General features: G+C 39.8%; 2 protein-coding genes across 5 annotated transcripts; one reads left to right on the top strand and one right to left on the bottom strand.

Annotated features, from left to right (window-relative positions):
• The first annotated feature begins 550 nt into the window (after positions 1–550).
• On the top strand, positions 551–6,636 carry LOC133847447 (transmembrane GTPase Marf). Of its 4 annotated transcripts, none has more exons than XM_062282492.1 (9): positions 551–815; positions 1,202–1,923; positions 2,136–2,425; positions 2,491–2,829; positions 2,991–3,002; positions 3,532–4,458; positions 4,528–4,701; positions 4,771–5,009; positions 5,785–6,636. In XM_062282492.1, the coding sequence occupies exons 2-9, from the start codon at positions 1,626–1,628 to the stop codon at positions 5,984–5,986; spliced, it is 2,481 nt and encodes an 826-aa protein (XP_062138476.1). In that variant the 5' UTR covers positions 551–815; positions 1,202–1,625; the 3' UTR covers positions 5,987–6,636. The 4 variants fall into 4 exon arrangements, with proteins under 4 accessions (XP_062138476.1, XP_062138478.1, XP_062138479.1 ...); XM_062282495.1 differs by having other exon boundaries at positions 553–815; positions 4,813–5,009; XM_062282494.1 differs by lacking the exon at positions 2,991–3,002 and having other exon boundaries at positions 552–815.
• LOC133847454 (serine/threonine-protein phosphatase 6 catalytic subunit) lies at positions 6,432–9,066 on the bottom strand. Its single transcript, XM_062282506.1, has 4 exons — positions 8,775–9,066; positions 8,385–8,672; positions 8,103–8,257; positions 6,432–7,970 (listed from the first exon to the last, which is right to left on the bottom strand). The coding sequence occupies exons 1-4, from the start codon at positions 8,937–8,939 to the stop codon at positions 7,667–7,669; spliced, it is 912 nt and encodes a 303-aa protein (XP_062138490.1). The 5' UTR covers positions 8,940–9,066; the 3' UTR covers positions 6,432–7,666.
• Between the last annotated feature and the right edge of the window lie 3,613 nt (positions 9,067–12,679).

The following is a 12,679-nucleotide window of genomic DNA, read 5'->3' as shown; positions in this document are numbered from 1 at the left end:
TTTTTTTTTACTTTTCGATACATTGACTCGACTTACCAAATTACCCGAACCACTACTCAAGGACCCCGCCTAATATCTTAAAAACACATCTAACTTGATAACATTTTACTTTTAATTTACCCCTAACTATATAGTTTTTTCTTTTATTTTTACTTTAAACAATGGAAACATATTGTTATCTTATGTAATTTATTGCAAACCAGTAAATATAATAACGAAAAATACCAATACCAATACAAACAAACAAGTGGAATGAAAAACCTCTAAAAAAAACGTAATAAAAAAAACAGAACAATAATATACAAAAACACAAACGAAAATGCTTTTCTTTCTTTACAATGGTTCCGTTGGGTGGTATTGCAATTTAAATTGTGGCGCCATGCGCGAAAGTTATGCAATGCTTTTTTTTCGATGGCCGAATTATCGGCCTGCCACCACCTATAATAAAAATTCGATATGGCTATAGTGTGACCATGTGTGAGCACTTGGGTGGTAAAATACCGCAAAAGCTGGCAGCAGGAAAGTATATTTTTGTTAAATACGTCTTGCGGTCACGCTGATTGTTGGCGGATTTGTGCACCGCGTTACATCATTTATAGATTAATTATAGGCAAAATAAACGGTATTTGTGCAGCGCCAAGCGAGAAAACAAATCACCAGGTGTAGTGCATGGTAGTGGACAATTGGAACGCAACTTAACCAACAACAAACCACAAGGACAGCAGACACTCAACAAAAACAACGGGGCTGCGTGTTTTGGGAATCGCGTTCGCCGGAAACAACATAAACATACGATGAGCGAAAGCACAAATCAGGTTAGTTGGTGGCCAGGTTCAATTCACAGTAATTTGCGGGTCGCAATCAAAACAACGGGACCTGCTTAAAACTTATCAGCATATAATATACATATATGTATATAATTTTCGTTGATTACGATTGCAAACAGACACAAACGCACACACATACACACACTTAGAAAAGCACACACGCAGTTAGTCGGATACACAAACATAAATAAACTGCGCCGTTGCAGCAGCATCATTAGTGTGTGTGTGTGTGTGGTGTGTGTATGCGTGTGAGTGTGGAATTTTTGCTATTTCGACTGTCTGTATATTTGTAGTATTTTTTATTATTATTTAGTTCTGTGCCTTTGATGTCATATTTCGTTACGTTTACTTTTTCTTTTACCTTTTCTTTTCAGTTTTGTGCCATAGCTTTTTGAGTACTTTAACCCCCCCTCAAAAGAAAAAAAAAACCAAAAGAAATCAAAACAAACAAAATAATTAAGACAAATTTAGTGCAAATTTGACGGCGACAACAACAAGTTCAGTAAGCAGAGCGATCGATAACGATAACACACGTGCATTACTCTCCTTTCCTTTTATCGTTACCAATTTGTGAAGCTTTTACTTTAATTTTTTTTTATGTTTGTTTCATCATAGTTTTTGTTGTTGTTGCACGCGTGGCCAGCCTAAAAGGGGGGGAAGCGTCGACGGCGGTGGCATCAAGAGAGGGGATTCCTTTATCTAGGCTACATACCTTTTGTTTTGTATCAAAATTCTCTCTCTCCTCTCTCTGTGACGTTTTTGGCGAAAAACAATAAAACCAAAAAATAAACATAAATAATGGCGGCCTATCTGAATCGCACCATTTCACTGGTGACCGGCCAAACGGGCCCCAACAATAACGACGATAAAAACTCAACGGCCACCGATACCGTGGACGATTCACGTCACAATCTATCGCTGCAAACATCGGCGTCATCGACATCGGCCAATTTCAATCCAATGATGTCCGATAATCGTATGTACCAAACAAACGATAAATCACCGCTGCAGATATTTGTGCGCGCCAAGAAGAAGATTAACGACATCTATGGGGAAATCGAGGAATACGTGCTCGAGACCACAACCTTCATTAATGGTGAGTTTACAAACTGTTTCCATGCTTTATCGAACCGATCACATTTAAAATAGAGGTTAAACGTAAAGGATAACTTTTTATCTGGAGGTTAAACTTAACTTAGAAATAAAAACCTTTACAATATCAATGTCTTATTTCACGCATTAACTTGAGGTCGATGTACTGAAAAGTGTTCTATAAAAAGAAATTACAAAGTTTGCACTTATTTTTAGCACTACACGCGGATGCCGAAATTGTGGACAAAGCGGAGCGGGAACTGTTTGAGAGCTATGTGTTTAAGGTGGCCGCCATACGCGAAGTATTGCAGCGGGATCACATGAAAGTCGCGTTCTTTGGCCGCACCTCCAATGGCAAGAGCTCTGTGATCAATGCGATGTTGCGCGAAAAGATTTTGCCCAGCGGCATTGGGCATACAACAAATTGTTTCTGTCAGGTTGAAGGCAGCGATGGCGGCGAAGCGTATCTCATGAAAGAGGGCTCCGATGAGAAGCTCAACGTGGTAGTAAGTATGCTAAAATTGCTGTAGCTTGAACTCCTTTCTAATACAGTGTTCAATTTTACTTGCAGAACATTAAACAGCTGGCGAATGCTTTGTGCCAGGAGAAACTCTGCGAGAGCAGCTTGGTGCGCATCTTTTGGCCCCGCGAACGTTGCAGTTTGTTGCGCGATGATGTTGTGTTTGTCGACTCGCCGGGCGTTGATGTCTCCGCCAATTTGGATGATTGGATTGACAATCATTGTCTCAATGCCGATGTTTTTGTGCTCGTTTTGAATGCCGAATCGACAATGACGCGCGCCGAGAAGCAATTCTTTCACACCGTCTCGCAGAAGCTATCGAAACCGAATATCTTTATATTGAACAATCGCTGGGATGCGTCGGCCAATGAGCCAGAGTTCCAGGAATCGGTAAGATCTTTCAAACGTCCAATTCTTCTATTTATATTTTTGTATTTCTCTCTCTCTCGATTTTTGTTGTAAGCCTATTTGTAAATGTTGTTGTTTTTGTATATTTCCATTAATTTCGTTTAAATTCCTTTACCTAAAAAAACCAAAAACAACAACGCCAGGAGCTGGCTAAGGTAATGTCATCCAAACCCAGATCCCGACAAGCTCACAATACACTTAAATGCGCTTTGTTGCCTGTGTTTTGTTATGATTTGCCTCTGACCCCCCTTCCAAAAAAGAAAAGAAAAGAATTTTCCAAGCTTCAAAGCTTCTTGCAAATTGCGCATGCAAATGTCTGGTTGAGATCTCGAGCTAAGCGTAGTTTAAACACCATCATCTATTGTTTGCTCAATATACTATCGATTATGGTATCGATAGTTAGTTTAGTAATTCAATAAGTCGCAGCTTAAAATTACAAAAATTCAATTTCTAAAAATATATATAAACAAAATTGTACAATATATATTTATTTGTTCAATATTTAATAGTTGCAAAAAAAATCAAATATTTAAAAAATTCCAAATTAAAACATAAAAGAAGTACGACATTTGTATGCCAATGAAAAACACAATCCAACAAATGCAGTCTCTCAAACAATATTAATAACTCTCGCAATCTTTTTGGCCTGCACTCCCTCCCCCCCCGCACCGAACTGTAAAACAGGTGAAATCCCAGCACACGGAGCGCTGCATCGATTTCCTCACCAAGGAGCTGAAGGTGAGCAACGAAAAGGAGGCAGCCGAACGTGTGTTCTTCGTGTCCGCCCGTGAAACGCTGCAGGCGCGCATCGAGGAATCGAAGGGCAATCCACCGCATTTGGGCGCCATCGCGGAAGGCTTTCAGATACGCTACTTTGAGTTCCAGGACTTTGAGCGCAAATTCGAGGAATGCATCTCGCAGAGTGCCGTCAAAACCAAATTCCAACAGCACAGTTCGCGCGGTAAAAGCGTGTCGGGCGATATGCGATCGATGCTCGACAATATCTATGAACGCATCACGATCTTTCGCAATTTGAAACAGGATCAAAAGAATTTGCTAACCGAACGCATTCAAGGCACCGAAACACAAATGATGCAAGTCACACGTGAGATGAAAATGAAGATACACAATATGGTCGAAGAGGTCGAGGAGAAGGTCTCGAAGGCCCTCAACGAAGAGATTTGGCGTCTCGGTGTCCTGATCGATGAGTTCAATATGCCGTTCCATCCCGAACGTCTGGTGCTCAACATCTACAAGAAGGAATTGAATGCCCACGTCGAGAGCGGTTTGGGGAGCAATTTGCGTGCTCGTCTCTCGATGGCGCTGGCTATGAATGTGGAGTCCGCACAGAACGAGATGACGGATCGAATGCATGCTCTCGTCCCGAATGAACAACTCGTCACGAATAGCAGCAAAATGGTGGTGCGAACACAACCATTCGAGATGCTCTATTCGCTGAATTGTCAGAATTTGTGCGCCGATTTTCAGGAGGATCTCGAGTTTAAGTTCAGCTGGGGCATTGCGGCGATGATTCAACGTTTCACCGGCAAGGTGCGAGAGCGCAGCAAAAAGCAAACGCCGGCGCTGATTAATCGCCAGAGCAGTATTGGGGTGAGTTAACATTTTGAAAACAGAGAGTATGGAAAACCTTTATCCTGAAATCCCATCAACTTCTTGCAGCACACTGTGGTCACGCCTGTCAGCACGCCGGTGGAAACAACGCCCGTCTGTTTGCTGCCCACGCCGGGCGTTGTGGGCGGAATTACGCCGGAACAGCTGTCGATTATATCACGCTTTGCCATGTCCTCGATTGGCTCGCAGGGCACCGTTGGCGGTTTGGTTGTCGCTGGCGTTGTAAGTAGCCTTCTTGCAAAAGGTTTTTTGTGTTGTTGATCATTTTGAAACTGCTGCTGGCCCAAGCAGGTTTTATTATATCGCTATCAACTGAATACCGAACACTTGCAGATGCTGAAAACGATTGGATGGCGGGTCCTTGTCGGCATCGGAGCGCTCTATGGCTGCATCTATCTGTATGAGCGTCTGTCGTGGACCAATTCGGCCAAGGAGCGCACCTTCAAGGGGCAGTATGTGCGACATGCCACCAAGAAGCTTAAAATGATCGTCGATCTGACTTCGGCCAATTGCAGTCATCAGGTGCAGCAGTAAGTGACAGCTACAAATTCACATATAAAGCAAATCTGTATTCGATTTCTCAACGGTTTCTTAAGTTCAAGTTAAGCAGTGATCCTCAAGTTAGCAAATTATTCTTAAGTTTATCTCAAGCTAACAAGTTTACCTCAACTAAATCTCAAGCTAACAATTTATTCTCATGTTAACTTTAGTTAATAAGCTAACTTCAAGTTAAATTCATGTTAATCTCAAGATAACCTCACGTTAACGTCTAGTTAAATATTAAATGACAGAATAAATATGTTTAAGATCTTATGTTATTCTCAAGTTAATCTCAAGTTAACAAGTTAATGTGAAATTTGCCTCAAGCCTCCAGTTAAATAGTAAATGACAGGATAAATGATTATGATTAGGTATCAACTGAAATTTAAAAGTAATATATAACATTAATAGAAGTCTATTAGTTTAGGGATTGTATTTTATTTTTAGCTGTGTTATGAGCTATTTATATTTATAGCTCCTTATCAAACTGTTAGTTTAGAGTTTGTTCTTTTTTTTTAACTGTGCTGTAACTAATTAAAATTGTTAGATGTATAGATGTATGAAAGATTGGTTTATATTTGCATTAACTTTATGCGAGGAAAATCTTGAAATTGAGAAATTCAGCTTTCAGAGAGCTTTTCAGACTTATATTTTATCGTTAACATAACTTTTGGCGAGAAATATCTTGAACATGAGAAATCTGGATATCAATTTGTGTAATTCATTTTCTAATTGCGCTCTCTCTCTCTTATTTCGCTTTTCTAGGGAATTGTCGAGCACCTTTGCCCGGTTGTGCCGCACTGTGGACACGGCCACCACCGATATGAATGAGGAGCTCAAGACGTTGGAGTCGCAGCTGAATGTGCTTGAGGCGAATCAGAAGCAATTGAAGTTGCTGCGCAACAAGGCCAATTATATACAGAACGAGCTGGATATATTTGAGCATAATTATATAGCGCCGCAATAGGAAGATAAAGATGATGGAATGAAAGTCGATTGTGCAGCGCAGTTCACTCCCCGAAGTTCCAAGCTTTAAACAACACGACAACTCAACAACAACAACAACTAGAACAACAACAGACGACAACAACGACAACAACAAACACCTAAACAACAACAACTCGCCTCTCGTTCGTTGCAAAACAAACTGAAAAGCAATTGAAATTACAATTATTGTGATTAGTATCCATTTTTTTTTTTTAGTTCGTTTTGCCAAATTTTTTTTTTCAAGCATGTTTCAATTTTTTTTGTGTTGTATTTAAAATTTTTGCAGCTAGAAAACAAACTCTGGTAAAAAAAAAAGAAAACAAAGCAGGCCTTTTGTTGTTGTTGCTTTTACAGCATTCTTAACTATTATTATTATTATTATACCGATTATTATACATATTTTGTTTTTCTCTATTTTTTGTCGCGTAATTCGCGTTGTTGCGACTGATCAAGAAAATTGTAATAATTATACATTTGCTAGAGAATATATGAAATTTAGTCGATTGTTATTTCGCTCACTATTTTTTTTGATTGTTGAACAACTGAACAACTCAAAAAGAAAACAAAAAATAGAAAACAAAATCAACAAACTACGAGAACTTGTTAAATAAATTAATGTAAAACAATGAATGCGTATTTTGATTTTTTAATTGTTGTCTACGTATGTGAAAGAGACAGCCCTATGCGGTGCGAGCGAGACGGCAAGCATTTGGATCTATAAGCATTTTGCAATTATTTGCTTTTAATTGAAATAGTTTGCTTTGAATGTAAAACAAATGAAATTGAAAATCGAGATTTAATTGATTTATGCTTTAAAGTCTTTATTTTGGAGTTTAAGTTAAAAAAAAATATGTTCCAGATATATATTTGGTGCAACAAATTGTTGGAAGAAGCTTTTAATGGAATTACTTTTTAGAATGCTTCAAAATTTCGAAATTTTTAATAAAAAAATATATTTGTTGACAGGCGTGAAAGGTAAGTTTATTTTATTTAAACATTTTCTTTGAATATAATTTTTGTTGTTCACTCATTTGAAAGTACAAAAGCGTATTCTAGTCATTTAAATACAACTGGTTTAAAACGAGCTGCTTCGATATAAATTATATGTACATATAATGACTGTTGTTTTTCTTTTTTTTATAACATAATATCAGCAATTTTATCAAATGCAGTTTAATAGTAGTTTTTATTTTAAGGCAGGCAATTTTTTTTTATTTATTTTGTGTTTTTTTATTATTTTGAAACGTCGAAAAGAAAACAGCATGTTCTATAATGTCTTTCGGTTTTAATCAGTTTTTTGTTTGTTTAGCTTAAGTGCCACACATTAAATTTGAATAACTTTTGTAGAAAATTAAACGATTATGAATTTAAATAATAATACAAAAAAAAAAATAAGATAGAAGGAAAGAAATGCTGAAGAGAAAAAGAGCCAGCGACCTTCTGATTAAAGAAAAGTCGTAAACTAAATACAAGGATTGGTTGCTATTTTGTTGTTGAGCATAATTGAGAATACGTGAGTGTGTGTGTGTGTGTGTATCTGTCTCTGTGTGTGTGTACTGCTCTGCGATTTGCAGCTGGAACGGCAATAGGATTTGGTTGATTGACTGTTGAAGTGCTTTGTCGATTTGCATGCTTTTCGTTTTGTGTTTTGTTTTGGTTTTTACAAGAAATAAGGCGTCGTATTCTGTTTGGGGATGACACGCTCCGAATCGGGCACAGCCAGGAATATCTGTGTCTGACGCTCCTGCGCCGTATCAAAGCTCAGGATGGCAGCGACATTGCCGCAGCGATAGCAATAGTTGGGCGCGGACCAAACTGTGACCAGTTTGCCTTCGAACATGTATTTGATGCCCTCGTTGACCAGCTGATGTGCTCGACATATCAGATCCAAGTTGTTGATGCTCATGAAATCCTTGGTCACATTGTGACCAAATAACCAGCCGGCGCCACGCGGACTTTGGCCCCTAAAAAAGCCAAAAAAAAATAACATATTAGAATTTATATTTATACGATATATCGAACACTATTTGCCAAATGATAAATTTCATAGTTTTCAGCATATAGAGTTCAAATATGTATTGAATAAAATAGCGCACCAGTATTCCATGTCCTCGGGATCGGACCACACAAGATCACAGAAAGCACCCTTATAGGGTATTTCGCCGTTGCGTTCGATTGTGCGTATTTGATCGAGCGTTATAATCTCCGGACTTAGGCCGCCGTGTACGCAAAGCACTTCCTCATCGATGATCTGCAAATGTTATCGATAATAATCAAGCATGTGTTTAGGGGGAGTGTGTTCAATGTCGTTGTGTGTGTGCGTGTGTGTGTTGTGTTTATTACTGTGTGCGGGTGTAATATGTTTATTGTTGACTTACCGCCGCTATTGTGAGCAAGTCAAAGACTTTGCAACAATATTTCCAGCCATTCGCATTGCCATACTTGCTAAAGCACTCATCGAAGAAACCATAAACCTTGGTGATCTGACGTGTTTCATGATTGCCGCGCAGCAATGTGATCCGACTGGGATAGCGCGCCTTTAGCGTGAGCAGGCGTGTGAATGTCTCTAAGCTGTAATAGCCGCGATCCACAAAATCGCCCATGAATATGTAATTCGTGTCGGGCACTTGGCCGCCCGTGCGAAACAATTGCTCCAGATCATAGAACTGTCATAGGAAACGCAAAACAAAAAACCACAAAAAAAAAAAGGAACAGGAATTGTAAAGGAGCACATTGACAAGTGTGACCAGCGTTGGCATGTCGCTTACCTGGCCGTGAATGTCGCCGCAGACGGTGACGGGCGTGCTCACGGGCTGTATGTTTGTCTCCTCCAACAGTATGTCACAGACCATATCACAGAGTTTCTTCAATTCATTTTCCGGCAGATATTTGCACTCCTTCACTATCTCAATCCATTTGTCAACATCACCCATTGTATATATTTACTTTCTCTGTGCAACCGACAGAAATTGATGTTGTTAAATTCGGCAAAGGTGGGAACAACAAATATAAAAAGAAATTTTTTTATTCTACTTGTTGCCAGAAATTGAAAATGCGCTAATAAATGCGCACTAGGCAGCTAAAAAAATATACTGACAAAAAATAATTTACAGCAACAGCAACTGGCAAATATACTATCGATAAATTCGATATGTTAGCAGCATGTTAACATATGACAGACTTTTAACAGCGTCAGCGTTTGAAATGAAAAACGATCCTTTATTTTGATTTATTTTTGTTGTTGTTCTTGTTGTAAGGTAAACAAGCAAGCTGAAAGCAAAATGAAATAAAAACCCCGCCGCATTTTTCTTAATCAGGCACTTTTTTGTTGCCTTTGGCTTTTAGCGCGAAATTAGTTGTAATTAGCTTTTGTTTAAAGCAAATCATAATTAGCTGCGCTAGCTGCCGTCTCCTTTCTTTCACTCCTTGTTTTTTTTTTTTTTTTTTTGCATAGCATAGAAATAATCACGCTTTTAAATTTTATTGCTAGCTGCTGGCTGCTTGTTGAATTTTTCGCTGTGTGCTTTGCCTTGGGTGTCAGCGGCGCAGAAAGAAACATGCTGGCATGCTGTTGTTGTCTAGGGACTAAGAAGTGGGTGGTTGAATGAGGAAGGTGGGGGAAAGGATGCTTGGAGTATGCTCGGGTGTTGTTTGGAGAGTCTCATTAGTGACGCGAGCGCGGTTTTTCGGGTTGAGATGGAGTGAGAGAGGGGGGAAGAGGTACTACGCAAGTTATTTGTTTTGTTTTATTTTTATTTATTTGTATGTTTTTTTTTTCTTTTGGCGGAGCCCTATGTATGTGCTCTGGGCTCTATGTGTGCGTGTGTGTGTGTGTGCCATGAAATTGGATTTAACTGGCACAAAAGGGTTCAGCTGTGCCTCCACTTTCTTCTACTTCTTTGACTTCTTCTTTACCTTTGTGTGAGCGCACGCATTAAAGTTGTCAAGCTGCTCTAGTTACCATCTCCCGGCCATTTTGTTTTTGCATTTGAACTGAGTTTAGCGTAATCTTTAACTATTTATGGTGTGTGGAGAGGGGGGAGATCAAAGGGGGTCAAAGTGTTGTTGTACATGCCATTCGCATTGCGTGCTGCATCATTAGTAACGTTATTTTTATGCTCTCTTCCGCTGGCAAGCAACTTCTTTTTTTACTGCTGTCTGTTTCACTTCCGCATAGTTGTTGTTGTTGTTGTCAGTTGCTTCTTTTGCCTGCTGTTATTCTTGGTCTTGTTCTTTTTGTTGTTGTTGCCTCTCACAATGTTGACAATTAAGTTAAACTTGTTTTCCTACTTCGTTTCGTTTCGACAATTTTGCTTTCCCACTCACCCACTCCACGTACGTACGCCCTTCCTGCCTCTCGCTCTGTCACACGCACGCTGCACCTCTCCTCCATTCGCACTGTTCTAACGTGCGCCAATGTCCTGGCAATTTTCAGCTGCCCTCTGTCGCTGTCTCTGTCGCGCCCCTTTGACGCGCTTTGCTGATTATCAATGCTCTCGTCGTCTTCGTCTGCGGCTGCCGTTGACGCTGATGTGCTTGATAATTATGTGTCCATGTCCACCTTCTCCCCGCCTCCCCCCTTTCGCAATTTGTCCACGCTTCACCATCGGACATTTCTTTCTTACGCTTTTTGTGCCTGCAAGCCACACAAAGAGCCAAAGGGTATTTTGAGTTTCTGACCATTGAAAGCTGCCTAGTATATTTTTAATTTTAATATAATAATACATAATTAATAACTACATTTTTACCAGCGATTAACTAAAAATAATATTGAATGGTAACCACAATATTTTTACGTTCTTTGGTCTATAAAAGTAGGTGACGGGTATCGCGCAGTCGTGCCTTGAACTTTGACTATTTTTTGCTTTAATTTTTTTTGCATTGTCTTCGCCGTCACCGTTGGCCGCTTCTGCCATTTGGCCGGCTTTCTTTTTATTGTTGACGTTTTGTTAACTTGTTTTTTCCTGAGCGACTTCTTCTTGCTTCCCATTCCCATTGCCAATTCTCCACCCCCATCTTCATGTTTATTGCTCCTTCTCACACCCAGCATTCGCCATAGTTCTTAATGTCAGTTTCTGCTGCTGCTGCCTGCTCCTTGACTTTTGTTGTTGTCGCTTTTATTGTCGTCGAAAATTAAATAAAATTAATTACCGCGTGTGTTTATACACACATACACACACACACCCACACACACATACAGAGGAAGCATACAAGAGGCTGGCAAGACACGCAGCATTGACATTAACACAGCGATAGCGCTTTAGTTGTTGTTTCGCTTTTGTCCTGACTTTGCCAGAGTCGAAGACACAGACAGAGACGGAGATGGAGATGGAGACAGCTGCAGAGTCAGAGTTCTATGCCATGATTCACGCGCGTGTGCGTGAGCGACAAACAGAGCAGCAGCCATAAGTTGGCACAGCTTTCGCTCTTCAATGTGACACTCTTCTTATGCGACATATAAGTACAAAGAGAGTAATAGGACAGCAGTGTGTCAAATAAAATAGATCATGTAACTTAAGCACACAGACTGAATGTGCATGCAATGCAAAAGAGCGTGTGTAAAGAGTGAGTGCAAGGATCTTTAGATGTTGTACAATACACCTTTAATTAGGATGGCTAGTAATTTGTATTATTGAAATTATATAATAAAACATTCAACTGTTCTTAATAACTTACTAATTGATAAGGATGTTATTACTGCCTGCAATAAATACTTATTTAATAATTCGTCTAACTACAGTTTTTACAGTGATCTAATTTAATTTCACCCACCAAGATCTGTTGGACTTGCACTCTCTTGCTTAAGTTGCGCTCTAATTTGTTCTCTTGATCTGTTTTACCGCAAAACGTCGAATTTTTTGCTCACTGTTCGCATGCGAGCAAGGCGAGAGCGTGTCAACGGCATCTTCATCAGCGTCATTATCAACAGTTGCCAGGCGCCGCTAAAGCGAAACAACCTGTGGGCGAATTCGAAAAAAGGCGCCTTCGTAAAGTGAGTGAAGAGTGTGTGAGAGTGTAACCGCCTAAAGGCATAATGTCGTTCAGTTGTCGAGTCGTGTCGCGTCGAATGTTGTTTCAAATTACAGTATGTGTGAGCAGAGCAGTGCCCATGCTCTTTTCTAACTCGTTCTAACTAACGCGCTTCCTACATTATTTGTTACCGCATTCGCCATCATCATCTTCGTTTGCTGTCACATTTACTCAGGCGAAGTGTGCGCCAGTGTGTGTGTGTGTCGGTTTGTGTGTGGCCATTCGTTGTATTGCGAGCGAGCGAGAGCAAGCGAGGCAAAACACATTAGGAAGAGTAAACACGCTGCCTCCTGCGCTCAGTGTATCATTTCATGCGTTTGCTTTGTTTTATTTATTTATTGTGCGCTTTTAACTTTGCACCCATTGCCTTCCCACGAAAAACTGTGTTGCGTTGTTGTTCTTTTGTTGTCATTACAACTACTAGTACAACAACTAATACATGTTGTTGTAGCTGCTGTTCTTGTGGCCTTTTGACTTTTTAGTGCCTTGGCATTTGACTTTTTTTTTCTCTTTTTTTGTGTTTTCATTGCTTTGTGTTGTTGTAAGCGAACAAGTCGCAAAGTCAAAAGCAAAAAGAAACTCAACGGGACATGAAGCTGTTGGTCAAGAGTGACGGAAGGGGGGAGAGGGGCTGGTCAAATTG

Source organism: Drosophila sulfurigaster, chromosome X, assembly GCF_023558435.1.
Source record: "Drosophila sulfurigaster albostrigata strain 15112-1811.04 chromosome X, ASM2355843v2, whole genome shotgun sequence".
Classification (NCBI taxonomy): Eukaryota; Metazoa; Arthropoda; class Insecta; order Diptera; family Drosophilidae; genus Drosophila; species Drosophila sulfurigaster.
Note: the sequence above shows the minus strand (reverse complement) of the source record. Positions and strands in the feature narration are given on the sequence as shown.

Excerpts from the sequence above, each read along its gene's own strand:
- LOC133847454 (XM_062282506.1), bottom strand. The coding sequence starts at position 8,939 with ATGGGTGATGTTGACAAATGGATTGAGATAGTGAAGGAGTGCAAATAT. Across the intron at positions 8,673-8,774 it reads GCGGCGACATTCACGGCCAG|TTCTATGATCTGGAGCAATT; the intron begins GTAAGCGACATG and ends TTCCTATGACAG. Across the intron at positions 8,258-8,384 it reads ACTTGCTCACAATAGCGGCG|ATCATCGATGAGGAAGTGCT; the intron begins GTAAGTCAACAA and ends TAACATTTGCAG.
- LOC133847447 (XM_062282492.1), top strand. The coding sequence starts at position 1,626 with ATGGCGGCCTATCTGAATCGCACCATTTCACTGGTGACCGGCCAAACG. Across the intron at positions 4,459-4,527 it reads ATCGCCAGAGCAGTATTGGG|CACACTGTGGTCACGCCTGT; the intron begins GTGAGTTAACAT and ends AACTTCTTGCAG. Across the intron at positions 5,010-5,784 it reads TGCAGTCATCAGGTGCAGCA|GGAATTGTCGAGCACCTTTG; the intron begins GTAAGTGACAGC and ends TCGCTTTTCTAG.